The sequence below is a fragment of the Buceros rhinoceros genome, unplaced genomic scaffold (genome assembly GCF_000710305.1).
Source record: "Buceros rhinoceros silvestris isolate BGI_N320 unplaced genomic scaffold, ASM71030v1 scaffold9411, whole genome shotgun sequence".
In the NCBI taxonomy this organism is placed as follows: Eukaryota; Metazoa; Chordata; class Aves; order Bucerotiformes; family Bucerotidae; genus Buceros; species Buceros rhinoceros.
Genome location: NW_010394822.1, coordinates 69,556 through 87,178, shown reverse-complemented (window position 1 = coordinate 87,178; position 17,623 = coordinate 69,556). Strand labels below are relative to the sequence as shown.

The 17,623-nt window shown below is 39.1% G+C and overlaps 1 protein-coding gene across 1 annotated transcript in view; it reads left to right on the top strand.

The window, feature by feature from the left end:
• The window catches only part of USP32 (ubiquitin specific peptidase 32), a 52,193-nt gene that overhangs the window by 8,127 nt on the left and 26,443 nt on the right, over positions 1–17,623 (top strand). The window contains exons 4-9 of the mRNA XM_010145341.1: positions 2,068–2,227; positions 13,052–13,183; positions 14,620–14,727; positions 15,500–15,615; positions 15,989–16,051; positions 17,294–17,377. Of these exons, the coding sequence (XP_010143643.1) occupies positions 2,068–2,227; positions 13,052–13,183; positions 14,620–14,727; positions 15,500–15,615; positions 15,989–16,051; positions 17,294–17,377 (663 nt within the window). The remainder of the gene's footprint in view (positions 1–2,067; positions 2,228–13,051; positions 13,184–14,619; positions 14,728–15,499; positions 15,616–15,988; positions 16,052–17,293; positions 17,378–17,623) is intronic.

Genomic DNA, 17,623 nt, shown 5'->3' with positions numbered 1-17,623 from the left:
TCCTGCTGTGGGCCTTCCTGCCTGCTGTATGGCAGATGAGTTTCTGCTTTCAAGGATGATGTTTATAGGTATTTCTGTTCTTTCCTTCAGAATTGCATATACTCATCCAGGAATATGAAGTCTAAAATACATCCAAGTTTTCCTCACTCTTGTCTCTGAAATACAGGAAACAAATTCAGTATTGCTGGAGTTGCATCATGGCTCAGCTGTAAACACTACTTGCTTCAAATGCCTTTTTTCCCCCTGTCCAAAGGTTTCCTGTCTCTCTTCTTTCTTGTCCTTCCTCTGATCAATTGGAACAGACTTGTAGTAGAATGAGACACGGCTCTTGCTGCTTTTACAGAACGCAGTGAAGAAAGTAAAATAGAGTGGAACAGGTAGTAAGAAAATAATTTTCTCTCTTATCCAAACTGTTAGAGAAAGTAAAACAAACAAACAAAAAAAACCCAAAAAACCACCACCAACCACCCCAGTAATTGTGGGCTGCTTCTTTCTCCTGTGTTAGTTTGGCTGTAGAGTTGTTTTTGCTTAAGCAAGTGATTCTGTAATGGGTTAAATCCTGCAAAGTCCACACTGACTTACCCTTTTCCTTGAATGTCATTCATTTTCCTGCTTTTATGCTGGTTCAGGTATTTATGTGATGCCTTGATGAACTGGGTTGGGAAACAGATCTGGCTCAGAAGTAAGCCCTTTCTCTGTAGCTCCTAATCCTGTGGGTCATTTTTCAGCTAGATCTGTTTTGCCACATGACTGCGCTAATGTGAAAGCTATCACAAAAGAGAAGGGATGAAGGAGCTCAAACAGTGTGGTAAGAGAAAGGTTAGGAGCATGCTGTCAGTCAGTAGTGTGAATATATACAGATAAAACTGGTGAAGGAATAGCAATGTAGCATCTTGACTTCTTAAATTATAACCATTTGGAAGTCTGTGATAGCAGCCGTAAGCATTGGAGTATTTCTGCATGTGTTTGTTGGAGAAAAATGCCTAGGAAAGAGAGGCAGAAAAAGAATGAGTATCCGGAGCCTGAAATAATCTGTTACAGTTGGGATATGGAGCAAATGTTTTAGCAGTGATGGTGATTAACCACTAGAGCAACCTGGCAGATGAGGTAGTGGATTTTCAGTTTTCTGCAGTTAGCAGTTGCGGGTAGTCTGTGACCAAGTGGAAACGGTTGGATTCTGTGGAGGTGTAATTCAGTGAAGTTTAATGGTCTGTGATATTAGGGAAGTTCAAATAATCAATGACTTGACCTTTTTCACAGTCCCCTGTTTATTTCCCATGGAGATTAGGATCTCCATATTATGAGTTTATCTACTGTTAAGAGGTTTGCTTTTATTTTAGTTAGTTTTGTAGGTCCTGTAGAAATCAGTCTACTGTTTCATGGCCACAGCTTGGAAACCATTCAACTAAATGGTTTAAACAGCCTCTCTGGCATTTAAACTCTGTGAATCTATAGATTTCAGGTATTCCTGAGCAGGCAGTTCCATGAGACATATCCAGGGAGAGAGACCGAGTTAGGAGATGTGAGTGCTGTGTTTACATGTGTGCTCCAAAGTGGGGTTTGGTCAGGAGAGGCAAAAAGTTGACGTGCTGCTGCAGTGATTAATTGTACTCTTAGCTATTCACGAATCTGGTTTTTCTGTGTGAAATGTTTGTATACTTGCACAGATATGACAGAATGTTTATGATTTTGTAGCACCTGTTATTTGGCACGTAAGAGCTCTTAGCATAATAAATTAAAATTCTTGAAAATAACCTCCATCATTTTGAGTCGTGAGTAACCATTTTTCTTCTAATCATTTTAACCTGAGGTTCAGAGTAAATGACTTTCCAAAGGCCACATTGAGTAGGTGGCTGAAAAGCAGAGAGAACTGAGGAGTCTAATTTTCCTCCCAGTGCTGTGTTTCAGAGTGAAATGGAAAAACAGTCACGGCTCCAAAGAAAAAAATCATTTTAGTACTTTATTTTCATAGGAGATTGTCCCAGTTCTTGTTCTTACAGCTGGATGGTTCCTGTTTACTGGTACTGACAGAGCAAAGAAAACTTAATTTTCTTATTTTTCTTACAGGGTGAGAAGGTAAACTATGAGAAGTTCAGGGTTTGGCTATTGCACAACAAAGACGCTTTCACGTTTTCCCGTTGGCTGCTGTCTGGAGGTGTGTATGTGACCCTCACCGATGACAGTGATACTCCTACCTTCTATCAAACCCTGGCTGGAGTCACACACTGTAAGTAAACTATAATAACAACTGCTTGTTTTTATGCGCATTTTAAAAACTGTCTCAGAGTTCACAGACACAAAGTCTTGCCATAGGTGTTCATTGAAACTCACGACTCTGATGAGGTACATGCAGTTCTCTTCAGCGAGATAATTTTTTTCTCTCTGTGCTAATTTGTTCTCTGCTTTTTGTGCTGTGACATGTAAAACGTTATGTAGAAGGACACTGTGGGTCGTAATGTTTAAGAGATAATAGTACTGAGATTACAACACTTGTTACAGTAGAAGTTTGCTACCGAGCAAGTTAAAAATTAAAAACAAAGGAAAATACCTTGTCCTTGACAAATACATTTATCTAAAGTGACTTGACGTTAATACTGGATTTGTATTTGGTCTTTCAGCTATAGTAGATTGTAAAACTATTGAGACAGTTTAGAAAATAATGCTGATTTCAAAAATAAATATTAGCTCTTAATTTGCTTTCTGCAGTAAAATAAGTAATATTCCTGGCATGTGATGTAGTCAGGGAACTAATTTAACTAAAGAGAAGCTTCCTCAGTATTTGCATTTAGGAATAATCTCCAAAGAACAAGTTCTTCCTTATGTCTATATTAATGTGAAAGAAGGAGCAGCTGTTTTTTAAATTAAATGTAAAACCAAGAGTCTGATAAATTATACTTGCGGTGCCAGTAAGCATATATTACAGTAAAGCATCGGAGGGACTTTGGTATCCCTAGGAGAAGGATGTTTGCTATTGAGATGTCAGCAACTGGAGCAATCTGGTTGTGTTTTATGTACTCCCATAGATTTTCTTTGTTGGTGTCAGCATGGCATTTAATCTCTTTAATGGGTGGGTTACTTGTATAAAGCAACATAGAGATTTTTCTCTTGGTTTTAAATATGAGCATTAAAATTCTCTTCTGGCCATCTGAAATGAAAACGCATGATAAAATTAGAAGCTTATAGACGGGTAATTTCTTTGCATTACGTGAGAGACTGCAGTGGACATTGAGGTTACAGAAGACCGCTAAATCTCCGAGGTCTAATAAGACAAAGTAGAGTAAGAGGTATGGTAAAAAAAGACAAAAGCCTCTGAATTCTCTAGACTTTCAGCCCCGGGAAAAGTCTCTCAAGCTGTATCCAACTGAGATCTGCCATGTCCCCAACCTCATCAGGTCTCCCTTGCCCAAAGTGTTCAAAGGAAGTCTTACGCCAGGCCTTTGGACGTTACCTCAGAGCTTACTTGGAATATTTTTTCATGCTTTGAAACTGAAGCTTTTGCTGAATAGTTTTTTCTGTGCTTTTTTCAGAAAGTTTTTTTTATACTGAAACTGAGGTTTATAATAAAATAAGAGCTACTATTTTAATAGATTTTATTTTATATTTAATGTTGTTATCACTTCTGGTTTTGATACACCTTTCACTGTTGCCGTCGGCAGCCAGGCCCTCAGCTGTATTCCCAGCTATTTCAGATAAGCAAAATAAATGATTCAGGAAAGAAAAGATCTTTAGACTGAAGAGCACAGTATTCTACTTTAGCTAACCCACACCTGTGCTCTTCTATCAAGAAGAAAACTTTTATATCTTAAACTTGTAGGCTAAGAGATCTATTTCCAGTTTTAAACAAAGAATTAGAGAAATTCAGACTGAAATGCTATAATGAAAAACCAAATTACAGAGACTGAAGGAGAAGCACATTGAAAAATGAATGGGGACAAAATCTATTAGAGTTCTTGGAAAAAAATTGTTCAGATGTTTCCATGTCATTTTTATTCCTACTGTAGTAGTTACCTTTTTTCTTCTAATTTCATAGAGAGAGTGTTTTCATCTTCTCATCTCAAATTTCTTGACCTTTGTCTCAGCAGAATCCCAGTTACTTAATCAGTTTCTATCAAATACAATTGCTTGAAGTACCGCTGTTTACACTGGAGGGACCTCTCACCTAACCACGGTGTCTCTGCTGCCATTTCATGTCTTTCATGTCTTTTAGGTTTTGTTTCTAATCTCCCTATGGTCAAGTTGGTTTATAATAACTTCCTAACACTCCTGTGTATTACAGCATCTGATACTGTAAACTTGAGTTGCAGAGAGAAGTGTTCAGTCTCTTTTCTAGGAAACACACACACAGGATTGCTCTTCAACGTGTGCTAGTTCATATGGCTGCATCTTCTGTTGGAGAAGTTACCAGATTTTTAAAGCCTTGTGTTTGCAGGCGTTTGGGTCTCTGCTGGGTGTTTCCACATAACCTGTGTTCTCAGGGGAAAAAAATTAAATTCTGAAAAAGAATAATTCTGCTGCTATATATCGCATCCAACTACTGAGACAATTCAGTGTTTGCTAGTAGTTGGTGGTGGTCTCTGTGCCTTCGCTGACAGCTTTCTTATCCATTGGCTGAGTGCAGTGAAACTCAGGACTACATGACAAAAGTTTTCCGTTGTTAGGATTAAAAAGCTGAAATAAAATATTGGAGTGTTTGAATTGATTATTGAATCTTCAAGTCCATGTCAGATCTGGGGTCGAGCTTTTCCCATTGTGTTCCAGAGAACTATGTACCTCACATGTATTTTCGAACCGGTCAAACGTTTCAAGCTGCATGCGGTTCACAGGCTCAGTGTTTGTAACCACACTGGAAAGCTCTTATGGCAGTTATGTTTGGACCTCTAGATAAAGTTGAATTTTACTGTACTTTTGATATTTTCCAGTTGACTGTTGTAATTAGAAAACCAGACAGGAGTTGTGTTGCGTTAAGATGTCTGCAGCCCAGTATCTTTCAAATGGCAGATGTGGAAAACTTTAAGATAGCAGGAAGATGAACTGGTGAACTAACCTGCTGGTGAACTAACCAGCCTCCCCCAGGTCTGGACAAATACTTGTTTTATGATGTATCCCATGATATCCCTTGTGATTTGAGACAGTGTAGGAATCTCATACAGCAGATGCAGAAGTAGGGAAAATGTAAGTGCTTGAGCACTTGGAAGTAATTGCAGTGAAGTATGAACACTTGGGGCCTTCCTGGTTTGTTTTTTAGGTTTAATAACTGAGTCTAAACAGATCAATCTAAGGAATAAGAAATGTAGTATAGAACTATCCTTAACCCAGCTGAATGTGTAAAACAGTTGGAGCTGTAGCGACAGTTCCTTTTCTCTAAATGAGGGCTGGTTTTGATACTTTTACCGAAGATAACGGTGGCCTTTCGGTAGAACAAGTAACTGCAATAACGTTTAGTAAACCTAGGCAAGCATTGTTAGCAGAATATAGTGTAAGAGTGAAAGGTTTAAAACTTGCTACTGTAAAATGAGAACTTACTTGTGGAACTTGCTGGTGCAGTTATGAGTTTCTCACCTGGCTGCAGGACTCTGGCTGGGTCCCCAGGCGCCCTCTCCTGGCTTCAGCTTCAGCCCCCTTCCCACAGTGTGCTGCCATTAACATCATATTGGGTGATATGTCAGAGACATGAAAAATTGCGGTGATAAAAGTAGTGAAAGTTATTAACATTGACTTAGAAACAGGCAGCAAACATTATGTTGCAGAGCATCAGTGACTCCATTTAAATTAGCTTAATGAGCCAATTTACCAGGGAAACAAAGGAATCCTAATTTTTCATTTGTAAATAACATTTATTTTGGAATGCAATGACTTTGATGATATTTCTCAACACATAATTAGAAATGAAATTTTAAAGTTACAGGAAGTTGCACACACTTGCTGCTTTTAATCAAATTTTGTTCCATTTCAGTTAAATTGTAAATAGTAATAATTTCATTTGAAACCTACCAAAACAATGTAAGTTCCTCTTGGACCTTTGTTTCAGGGATAAAAAACAGTTTCAGGGCTATGAGTCTCTCCTATACGTGACTACTGACCAACTGGCACTAGTTTGGATTTTCTCAGATTCGTAGTATGGTCCAGTTACCTTTCAATTTATTTATTTGTTTTCAACCATCATATGGAACAGCACTGTAGTGGAGCGTGTCAGTCAAAGATAAATCCTGTCAGGGACTACTAAGGACACTGAACCTCGCTATAAGGGGAATGTTGAACACATAATCTCTGGTGCTTGAGTCCAAGTGCAGTAATTCAATTACACAAGAGTTCTCAGTTGCTGGAGCATGTCCTTTTGTTGCCTGCCTTGCCTGGTTGGCACTCCTGTAAGTACCAGAACGGAACTGGCTCCGTCCTACCTGCGGACTACGGCTTTCTGTGCCCGAGTTTGGCAGACAGATGGATGGGAACGTGAGACACGTGGAAGGGTCTCCTGTCCCACTAAGTGCAGACCCTGACTGCCTGTATCATTCTCTTCGTAAGATCTTGAGGGGTTTTTCTTTCGGTTTTTTTTTTTCCTCCAGCTGGGGGTAATTATTCCAGTACATCATCTACATGTATTCGTGGGCAGTTTACGTCTTAATTTTCTGCCAACATTGTCCTTGGGTTCAGACAACGACATTTTACCATCCTTAATTTTACCATTCGATATAAATGCAAGTGGCTTAGGTTTCTTCTGGACCTTTTTGTCAAGTAGAATGAGCCCAGTTCAGGGTTGTTTCAGACCGGGTGCTCCATCCCCTGTTCCACCTCTGACTTGGGTGATACACTGCTGTCAGACTAACTCCAGGTGAGACCTCCTCGGTTTCCTTCATCTGGCTGGAAATACTTCTGCTCCTGCAACATAGGTAATGGTTCCTTTTTTTCTGACTGAGTCATCTTGGTGCGTCTTGGTGCTGTGTGATGGGCTTATGTACTCAGGTTGTCAGTCCTTTTCCATGGGGAGAATACTCCCATTTATCAGAGGGGTTACTGGTTTCAAACTGACAGACCGTGTAATTTGTACTTCTTTGTTACCCGTTTCTTGTGTCACTGAGTTCTTATTAAATAGCATCCTAATTCTCTTTTGAATTGAAGAGACTCTCTTCTGTCATCAGAAAAATTCATCAAAATGCTCCTGCTCTTTCTGACAACTCTTACGTTCTGAGATGCAGTAAGACAGTGTGTGATCAGTATAGCAATTATATTTTAGAACATACAGTTATCGCTAATTTAACATCATAAATGAGAGAAGCCCTGGATAACCAGACAGCATGATTGAAATGGAAGAGGGAGTTTTTGGAAACGGTATAAAATTGAAACTGAATATTGTGGAATTAACCTCTTCTGTCAGAGACGGGTTTATAAATCTGTAGGGCTTTACGGTGAGATGAAGATGTGAGTCTGTAAAAGGAAAACGAAGTGATCACTTTGCTCACATTCAAGGCTGTCTGGATATGAGAAACTATTTCTGTAGCTTGTTCACTTCAGTTGTGGTACCCACTCTCGAAATATCGTCTCTTAGGGAAAGCCAGTGGAAGACAATCCTGGAGAATCTGGATTTATTAAAGGTGCCTTTAAGAGCATACTTCATTCTGTGCTATTTTCTTCCAAGCGAAGTATTACAGCAGACCAGGCCAATAAGAAAAAGCCTGGGTGTCACTTAATCTGCATCTTGCCACCCTGTTATCCTCTTAGATCCCAGGCTACTTTACGTCTTGTGAAGCAGCAATCTGCGCCGAGGTCCCGGAGCCTTCTCGGTGTTAGTCGGGAAGTGCCAAGTGTGTTTGGTCAGAAACGCTGTTCAGTGTGTGCAGTCCCTCGGTCTCTGGTTGTGACTCATCCGTCGTGTGATGGAGAGCTCTCGCTGCAGCTGGGGCCTGGGTTTTGCCTGGAGGATGTCATGGTAAACAGTAAACCGAACCACGTTTCAGTTAAAATGTTGGGAATATGGTATGCTTCTACTGCTGTGAACCAGAGAGGATTGTACCAATAGGTGGGTAAAACTTCAAGTTTTAAAATCTGTTGAAATACTGAGTTAATTCTGGTCGCATGAAGAATTGCATTAGAATTAGATGGTGCCGGAAATGAAAACGTTTTTAGAATTTGTTTCTAAGGCAGAATATTATTCGTGGCTTGCTACCTATGTAGTATTTAAGAAGGGCATAAACTTGATGGAAATGGCATGAAAATGAAGGATCCTTTTTTGTGTGTTTATCCCTGTCATGCAACCTGACTGTCAGTCAGTGGCAACTGGTTTTAAATTAACTCATGTTTAGTAGAGCTACCGTTTCTCAGGTGCATATTTTTGCTGGAAATGTTTACCTGGTCTTCCTTTGGAAAATGAAGACTATAGCTTGAGGTGTACTTGACATTATCTTTCCTCTGATTGTACTTGTCTAATTCTCAGAGAATTGAACTAAAACACTTCCATAATTTTACAGATCTGGAAGTTTTTCATAGTTTTAACAGACAAGTGGTGAGGAAAACACAAAATAGCACATGGTAGTAAACTGGTAGATAATGTGGTTTAATTTCCCAGGTGCATAATATCTCCATGTGGCGTCAGAAAATCATACCATGTATTTAATTGACAGACGTGAATACTCAGTAGGCCTAGAAAGCCAGTCTGTTCTCATATTTGGGACTGTATTGTATATATTGGATCCATTTTAAAAATTAATTACTAAGTTATTTAAAATGTGAACTACTGAATGAAAGCCCAGTTCACACTTCTGATGTAATTTGACCAGGCATTTTGAAAAGGTGAAATATTTTATCTATCTAAAACCTCTTTAGACTACGGCATTTTTTCATACACATTAGTACGTTTGGATAGCAAGGGCACTCTGCTTTGATCATGCTTCATTTAAACTTCAAATCTGACTATATATCGTACATTGCAAGAGACTTCTTTTAGTTTACATTTCTGGGGGAATAGATGGTGCATAACATATCCTGAGACTGATTTACGAGATTATGTGCAAAAAAATGACTCTGGAGAAATCCAATTACATAAGAGCTGCCTTTTGAACGGCAGAGCTCCCCTTCCACGTGTGCCGTAATCCACTCAATCTTCTTGTTGTGTGTCAGTGAAACTACTGCAGTGGGCCGCGAGTCAGTGTTGATGTGAATGAGAAATACTCTTTTGGCTCATTTTAACTTGTATTCACGAGTAAGTCTAATCAGTACAAAGAATGTGATTTAGTATTTGTCAGTGGTACTTTCTGAAACGTTTGGCTCTTCTGTGGACAGTCAGTTCACTGGACCTGCCTGGGCTGTAATATCAATGCAGCACTTGTGCTAACAGCAACCGTGCTGTTGAAGAAGATTATTTGGAAATTCTTTGTCTTTTAAATGACCATGTAATTTCAACCAGTGCTCGACAGAAATGCAGATAAGGTGCTTTCTGATAACCTTTCTTTTCTGAGATTAAAAAAATTAAGCAATGAAGTTAGCACTGTAGAAGCTCTGAAGTACCATTTAAAAACCAGGAGTACAGCTAGCTTCTGCTATAGGTGTTTGAGAACACTGTGTTTTGCCAGAGAACCTTCAGTTCTTAATTACTGAAGGTGAATAATGTGCCTGCCAGTGAAAGCAGGTTTCTGCAGAGCTACTCTCCAGTAAAGACAAGGTGAGCTTCCTGCTGGTTTGGGGATGTTCTTAGTGTTGCTTCATCTCGGGAAGGAAGCCCACTAGCACATTTGTTATTCTGCCTAGTCACAAAGGTAGAGTAAAAAGAAACAAAGTGGTTTACATGCTCGTGAGAGTTAGCATAATGCTTTTGTATTTGCTAATGAGAGCACTAACGTGTGTGTGATTCTTCTAAATGACTGTACAAACTTGCCCCTTCCGTGCTGTTGTTTGGGCACTATAATAGTACTGTGATTCTCCTCGTGTTCTGTCTCATAAAGTAGCTTTTACCTTTCATTTGTTACTTTACTTTTTCTTTATTTCTGTTCTTGAAACTCCATTAATATATTTTTTCTTGTATTTCCTGTAGAATACTGGTACTCTAGTCCTAATGTCATGTCTCGCGAGCTCTTTCTTATCAGTAGTGAAGCACCCTGATACCTGTAGAGGCAACAAGATTGCAGGAAAGTGTGTTTTGTTTGGTAGACTTGCTCTCATCTGTTGATATGCTGACTGTTGTGGGCAGGTTTGCGGTTAAGTCATCAAGACATCGCTGTATTTCTTGGAACATAGCAGATGCAGTTCTACATCACTTGGCCGTTCTGCTTAGCATCACGAAGCTCCTTACATCTGTACAGTCCTGAGCATCTGCACGGCTTCTTTATGCTGATATTCAAAGTAGTAACTGCTCTATTTCTTGATTTCCATAGCATAACATTCCTTTATATGTTTAGATTACTGCTCCCTTATGTGTTGGGGACACTCATTAGCAGGGCCTATTGTGTCAAGACAAGGGTGATGGGTTAAAACTAAAAGAGGGAGATTCAGACCAGATCTAAGGAAGAAATTTTTTACACTGAGGGTGGTGAGACACTTGCCCAGGTTGCCTGGACAGGTGGTAGAAGCCCCATCTCTGGAACCATTCCAGATCAGGTTGGACCTTGAGGATCTGGGCACCCTGCTCTAGTTGAAAGTGTCACTGCTCACAGGGGGATTGGACTAGATGAGCTTTGAAGGACCCTTCCAACCCAAACCAGCCCTGATACCTGTAGAGGCAACAAGATTGCAGGAAAGTGTGTTTTGTTTGGTAGACTTGCTCTCATCTGTTGATATGCTGACTGTTGTGGGCAGGTTTGCGGTTAAGTCATCAAGACATCGCTGTATTTCTTGGAACATAGCAGATGCAGTTCTACATCACTTGGCCGTTCTGCTTAGCATCACGAAGCTCCTTACATCTGTACAGTCCTGAGCATCTGCACGGCTTCTTTATGCTGATATTCAAAGTAGTAACTGCTCTATTTCTTGATTTCCATAGCATAACATTCCTTTATATGTTTAGATTACTGCTCCCTTATGTGTTGGGGACACTCATTAGCAGGGCCTATTGTGTCAAGACAAGGGTGATGGGTTAAAACTAAAAGAGGGAGATTCAGACCAGATCTAAGGAAGAAATTTTTTACACTGAGGGTGGTGAGACACTTGCCCAGGTTGCCTGGAGAGGTGGTAGAAGCCCCATCTCTGGAACCATTCCAGATCAGGTTGGACCTTGAGGATCTGGGCACCCTGCTCTATTTGAAAGTGTCACTGCTCACAGGGGGATTGGACTAGATGAGCTTTGAAGGACCCTTCCAACCCAAACCAGTCTGTAATTACAACACAACCCAGAGCCAGGAGATGGTGAGCCAGATAAGGGGATTGGTCCAGCTAGGAAGGAGGAGAGAAAGGAAATCAGTTTAGTTTCCCCTCTAGATCAGTTCTCTTATCGCTCTCGCTGTGTGATGCACACTAGCTGATCGTGATGCAGGTGAGGATGCTGCAGCGTGTGCTGGGGGTTATGGAGAAGGTAAACTTCCTCTGTTCTGCCTGAAGTTGTATTAAAACGTCACTCTAGAATTGCACCTTCGGTGTGGGTGTTGTGCACGCTAGTATATGCTCTGTCTAGTGACTGTACTGAGTGTACGGAGAAAGAGGAGAACATTTTCTTTCCTAATTGGAGTAAAAATATTTTACAGGAAGATGCAAACCCCTTCCACTCCAACTCTGCTTCAAATACTAACCTTTTATTAAAATTTTTCCAAACTTTCTACTGATAAGGGTAAAGTATTGTGTTTTTGCTGCATTATATGATGTGCCTGGTGGGTAGTTACCACTAGTCCATGCCTATTGTAGCTATCGTACTGTTCTGATGAAATTACTATTCCCAATGGCATAAATAGGAAAAGAAATCAATAACATTTCAATTTGACATATAACTTTATTTGGGTCTCTTTTGTTCTTAAGCCTTACAGGATTATTATTGTTTCTGTAGGCTAAACCAGGCCAAATAGCTCAAGTTAAACCTATTAGAAAGCTGGCGTGGGTTTAAAGACTTGGAGCCATCTGGGAATGGGATCACACGTACTGGTTCTTAATATAGGCAACTTTGTCATTACAGATCTATTTGAGACCCAATTAATTTGCACTGACCTAAAGCAGTGTTGTGGCACACTTGCATATGTAAAAAGGTTAAAAGTATTGTTGAGCAGAAATTTACTATTTATGTATATATATTTCATTTCAAGGATGAACCCTAAGGAGACCAGCATTTGTATATAATGTTTTGAAAGAGAACACAAGTTCTTCCTCTGGCTATTTATATTTACCTTTGCCTAGCATCTTGTTTTACTCATTGTTGGGTTTGGGGATTTGGTTTTTTTTTCCCTTCTTTAAATTAGCTTGTAAGTTCCTCTGTGTAAAGTGTCTTCTAGGTTTGTATAATCATTCCCCAATATTGATGGGTTTTCTAAGTGCATATGTAGTATAAATGAAACAGTGAAACAAACAATTTTGTAGTTGGAAAAAATAAATGCTGAGATAGTGTTTTAGTGTCACATTAAAACTTAGCCTTATTACTATATAAGAAGGCTAAAAATTTATATAAGTATTTTTAAAGACTCAACAAGTACCATTTTAATTTTTTTCCCCTTTTTTTCATAAAAGTTCTGGCATTTTTTAAAAATGCTACTTTACATCCTTCTAGAGGATTTAAATACTGGATATCTTGGGAAAATAAGGTATTGCACATATAATCTACCTGTTCAGTTCACCAAGAATAAATCTGTGAAAATGAAGAGACTGCTGGAGCCTTTAGCAGTGGGAAAAGTTCATTTCTGTGTTTCTAAATGCTTGTGATAATGTGTGGTTGATACTGAATTCCTAGATGGTGAATAGGTAAGATGATTCTGTAGATAAAGAAGGTAAAATTGGATCTTTATTTCTCTACTGCTCATATTTTAAATTCTTGTATTCAGGAGTCAGGCATAAAAAATTATCACAGTTTGTGACAAACTAATGCTGCATTTTTATTTGTTCTGAATTCTAACGTGGTCTAACTATTACCAACTTTTTGTTGATTATACAGTGGAAGAATCAGACATCATCGATCTTGAAAAACGATACTGGCTGCTAAAAGCTCAATCAAGAACTGGACGCTTTGATTTAGAAACATTTGCCCCCTTAGTTTCCCCTCCTATTCATCCATCTCTGAGTGAAGGTATGGAACGTCGTTCAAACGTTGCTGTGGTGTTCAGTACCTGATGGTCTACTGACAGACAAGCTTTGAAAGTGGGCCTGGTTTAAAATGGTTTTTAAGCTTAAATTACAGAGATTCATTTGACTGAGTTTTGAATGTTTGAAAATGAGAGAAAATGCCTGAGAAATCTCTCTTTGTTGGGTAATCTGGAATGTCAAAGGGAGGGATGCTTCGGTGTGATGCATTCTTCGTGGTTGTCAAACTTTATGTATAGTTGCTTAATATTTTTCATAGGGCCCTTTAAGATTCATTAATGACAAAACACGCTGCTGACACTGTATTTAAACTGACAAATGAGATTTTCATCATTAAATGACAGTACAGCAGGCAGCAAGTCAGAAGTTGCGTCATGCAGTCAATGAAACACTCTTCCCTAACAGGGGAAGTTGAGGAAGATTGTGTTCAGAAGACTTGGTCAGGAGGTTTGTGTGTTGCAATGCAGACGTTAATAGCCAAGCTGGATTTTCAAGTTGAAGCCACTCTGGTAATAACTGGAGGTTGCAGTTGTCTAATTGCCATTTACTGCACAACATAAGGACATGAAGTAACATTCGACTTCTGTGCTAGTTTTTGTCTGCAGTCCTAGAGTGGCAGGTTTTTATCTCCAAACGGTCAGCTTTACTGACAAGGGGCAGCAGTAAGTAGACGATGGGAAAGTCATCTGCAGTGAAAAGAGAAGCTGTTAAAACACCAGAACTCTTGTTCAGTTCAGTAAGGATATATCCCCACACTTGGCTTGTAAGTGCTTTTTATCTGCTTTACCATATAAATTTACACAGCTGCTACAGGGAAGCTTGAACGGCTCCTCGTCATTCTGTATGTCTTCTGTGGGTAGCGCAACTGAGCTATTGTCACTGAAAGAATATATTTTATGGGATTAAAAAAAAGTTATATGTGCCGAATGAATAGAACTCATAAATCCTTTGAAGGCCACTCCTAACTCACTCAGGGCCAAATTTGCAGTGGTATGCAGTGATTTTCATTGGAGTTTGTGTAAGGCCCTAAGGAAAAGCCAAAGCATTTGGCATCTGAGTCCCTTTACTGTTTTGATCCATGAGCTTTTGTGAAAGTGCTTGTCGTGACCACCCTGGTTTAGATGTACACGCTGTACATCAGGCGTTGCAAGGAAGGCCTGAGATAAGACTGGAGTTCACAATTTGTGATTCCCTTCCCCCACCCCTGGCTTTGTCTAGCCATAACCGAGCGATGTAATTCACCTTTAAAAAGATCCTAGCAGTGCTTAATTATCTTTATTACACTTAGTAAGAATTAGTTAGAACCGTAAGTATTTGTTCTTCTTGCCAATGTCGACCATTAGACCTTCATGAAAATGTTAAGTTCAGTTGTCAGCTGTTCCAGCCAGATGCTGTAACGGGAGATGCTTTTGTGGTTTGCAGGTTTGTTTAATGCTTTTGATGAAAACCGAGACAATCACATAGATTTTAAAGAAATTTCCTGTGGGCTCTCAGCATGTTGCAGGGGACCCTTGGCAGAAAGACAGAAGTGTAAGTATGCAAAATGTTAACTCTTAATTTCAGAGAAATTTTTCAGTTTGAGGAATAAAGTTTAGTTTTTTTCCAGCTTTTTAGAATTTTTTTCCACTGAACAATTGTATGTCTGTGAAAGTTGACAGATTTTATAAGTTAAAAAATTAAAGACATTTTAAATATCAAGGCTTCCTTTTATAAAGGATGATTAAACCTAATTCTGTGTATTTTATAATTAATCCTTTGCTTCATATAAATCATCAACCTGCTCGGGGGAAAAAAAAATCCTATTTCAGAAGTTACGGTGCAGTGTTCTGCGTTACAATGCAGAAATATCTCAATATAGAAAGTGCAGACAGGGATCTATTCATTATATATAACCCAAATGTCCTATTTGATTGTCTTGTGGTAAATAGCATATTCGGGCTTGTTTAATGTCCAGTTTTTGGCTGTCTCCCTGTGAGGTTCTTGTGTTTTGAAATACCTTTGTTCCATGCTTTTCCAAAGCCATATTGCTGCAACTTAAAAGCTGTCATTCACTGGAAGTTTCCGGATATGCATATGTTCCCTGCTCTGTCGCATCAGAAAACACAGCAGCGGATTGCAGGAATCTAGAGTTCAGTTTATTAAACACAGCTGCTCCATTTCCTCCCTACCACACATGCATCCTGCCTCGTCAAAACTGTCAGCACTAAATCATGTTCTGGTGGCTCTGCAGGCTTACATTCTGCAAGGAAAAAAAAGTTGTTCAGTAATTCTAACACAGAAAAGTAATTGCCTTGTTTCTCAGTTTGTTTCAAGGTTTTTGACGTTGACCGGGATGGTGTCTTGTCTCGCACTGAACTTAAAGAAATGGTGGTTGCACTTTTAGAGGTCTGGAAAGATAACCGTACTGATAAAATACCTGTAAGTTATATTTGGTTTTCATTCGTTTGCTGGGGTGTTTTTAAAGTCATCCTTCAAAAGTAGTGATGTGGATGTTGATTGAACACGGTCTTGGTGAAATACAGAGCTGCTTGAGCTGCCTTCGCTGAGGAGCAGTGGTAGCTGGATGTAACTTCCCTTGCCATTAACCAAAGCAGAATGATTTGTCTATCTTAAATGAATCAGCAGACATCAAAAACCCTAGGTACAAAAGCACAGCTCTCTGGAAGCACTCAGTTGTGAATTACAGAGGTATCATCAACCTTTCTTCCAGCTACATTGTTATTCTGAACACATGCAGCTCTGGAGAGTGCTGTGACAATTTAACTGTTTTCTCATCCTTTTGTTGGTTAAGGAATTGGACATGGATCTGTCCGAAATTGTGGAGGATATTTTGAATATGCATGATACCACAAAGGTAGGAATTTGTTCTTCTTTCCTAATCATTTTTATACCCAAGTGTCTTCAGTTTATTTATAAGAAAGAAAATAAAATCTTGTGCTTTCTTTAAAGCAGAGATGTGTCAATAAAAGAACCTTTCATGAAGTGTCAGTTTTCCATTAAGATTTTCCACATCATTCCATGAGAGAAAGAACGTGTTTGAATTTTATAAGGCATTTTTCTATATGAAACTAAACCAGAAATAATACATAACCAGATCAAATGAATTTGAATTGTATACTGTTTGCAAGGCTTTGCTAAGCGTAATTAATACCAGTTTTAAATCTGATGCTTGGCTTTTGTCCTGGAGAAACTATTCTTTTGTTTCACGTTAAAAATGATCTTACGTTAAGTATCCGCGAAACCGTGGAGACATCTGTCGTGGCTGTCGTGACACACAGCAAAAGGTCTGACTGGTTTATATTGTGATTTATAGTTAGCTGTGTGTAAATCTTTAAATATGGTCTTGTTTTTTCGAGATAAACACTATCATCTGCAAACAATATAGGGGAAATTGTTCCCATTATTTCATCCTTTGCTTCATTAATTAGGAAGGGTTTCTAGAAACTATAAATAATTTAAAAGAAACTTTAGAGAATGTCTAGAAAGGCTTAATTACTTGTTTAAATAGTTGTCTTGCCTGTTTATACTCCAGCAGAGCAGTGGGCAAATATTTTATTGTAATTCTTCCATTACCAAAGCAGAGGAAAATATGGCTTCAGTGAGCTCCTTCCATCCTTTGGGGTATTTTTAAAAAGGATCATTTATGAGCAAGTGTATAGCAGTCTCGTTTCCACAGACAGTTAAAGATGACTAAGTCTTCAGAATATCTTTCATAGTTTCATCAAGAATATAGCGCTGGGAAGAGCTGATGGCGCAGTAATTACATAATGGTGCAAAGTGTTTGCCCTGCCCAGTCACATACTGCTTGTGCTGGTGTCGTGGTTTGGGAAGGTACAGCTCCTGCCGTTCTCCACCTCTGAGCGATGGCGAGCAGAGCCGAGGGTACCTGCTGGGCGTAGTTCATCATCTGTACTCTCCAAACGTTTTAGTTCTCCAGTTAATGCTAACTCTGGATTTTCTTCTTTTGTTGGATCGGATTTTATTCTCACAATATCAAAGCATTGGCTTTGTCATGCCTTGTGTGACACATTGAATAAGAATTTTAATAGAAGTACGTTAATGGTTTGATGGGTTTTTTCCTTCTCCTCCCTTTAAGCTTGGACACCTCACTCTGGAGGACTACCAGATCTGGAGTGTGAAGAGTGCACTTGCCAATGAATTTTTAAATCTACTTTTTCAGGTATGTTTAGAGAAAATTTAGTCTTGAAAATTATTATAATTAACTCTGAAGCTTTTTGCATGGCCACGAAGTGCAGCACCAGCATTTGTGCCAACACGCTTGTAGTTGTCTTTTGTGGTAAGTTATGTGGGTTTGCAGTTGTGCAGTACCTTGACAGCACGATTCTCGATTTTATTATTATTCTTTTCAGTGTATGGAGATTCCTGAAGCATATTTTGTTAAAGCGGAGGTAGGGTACTGGTTATA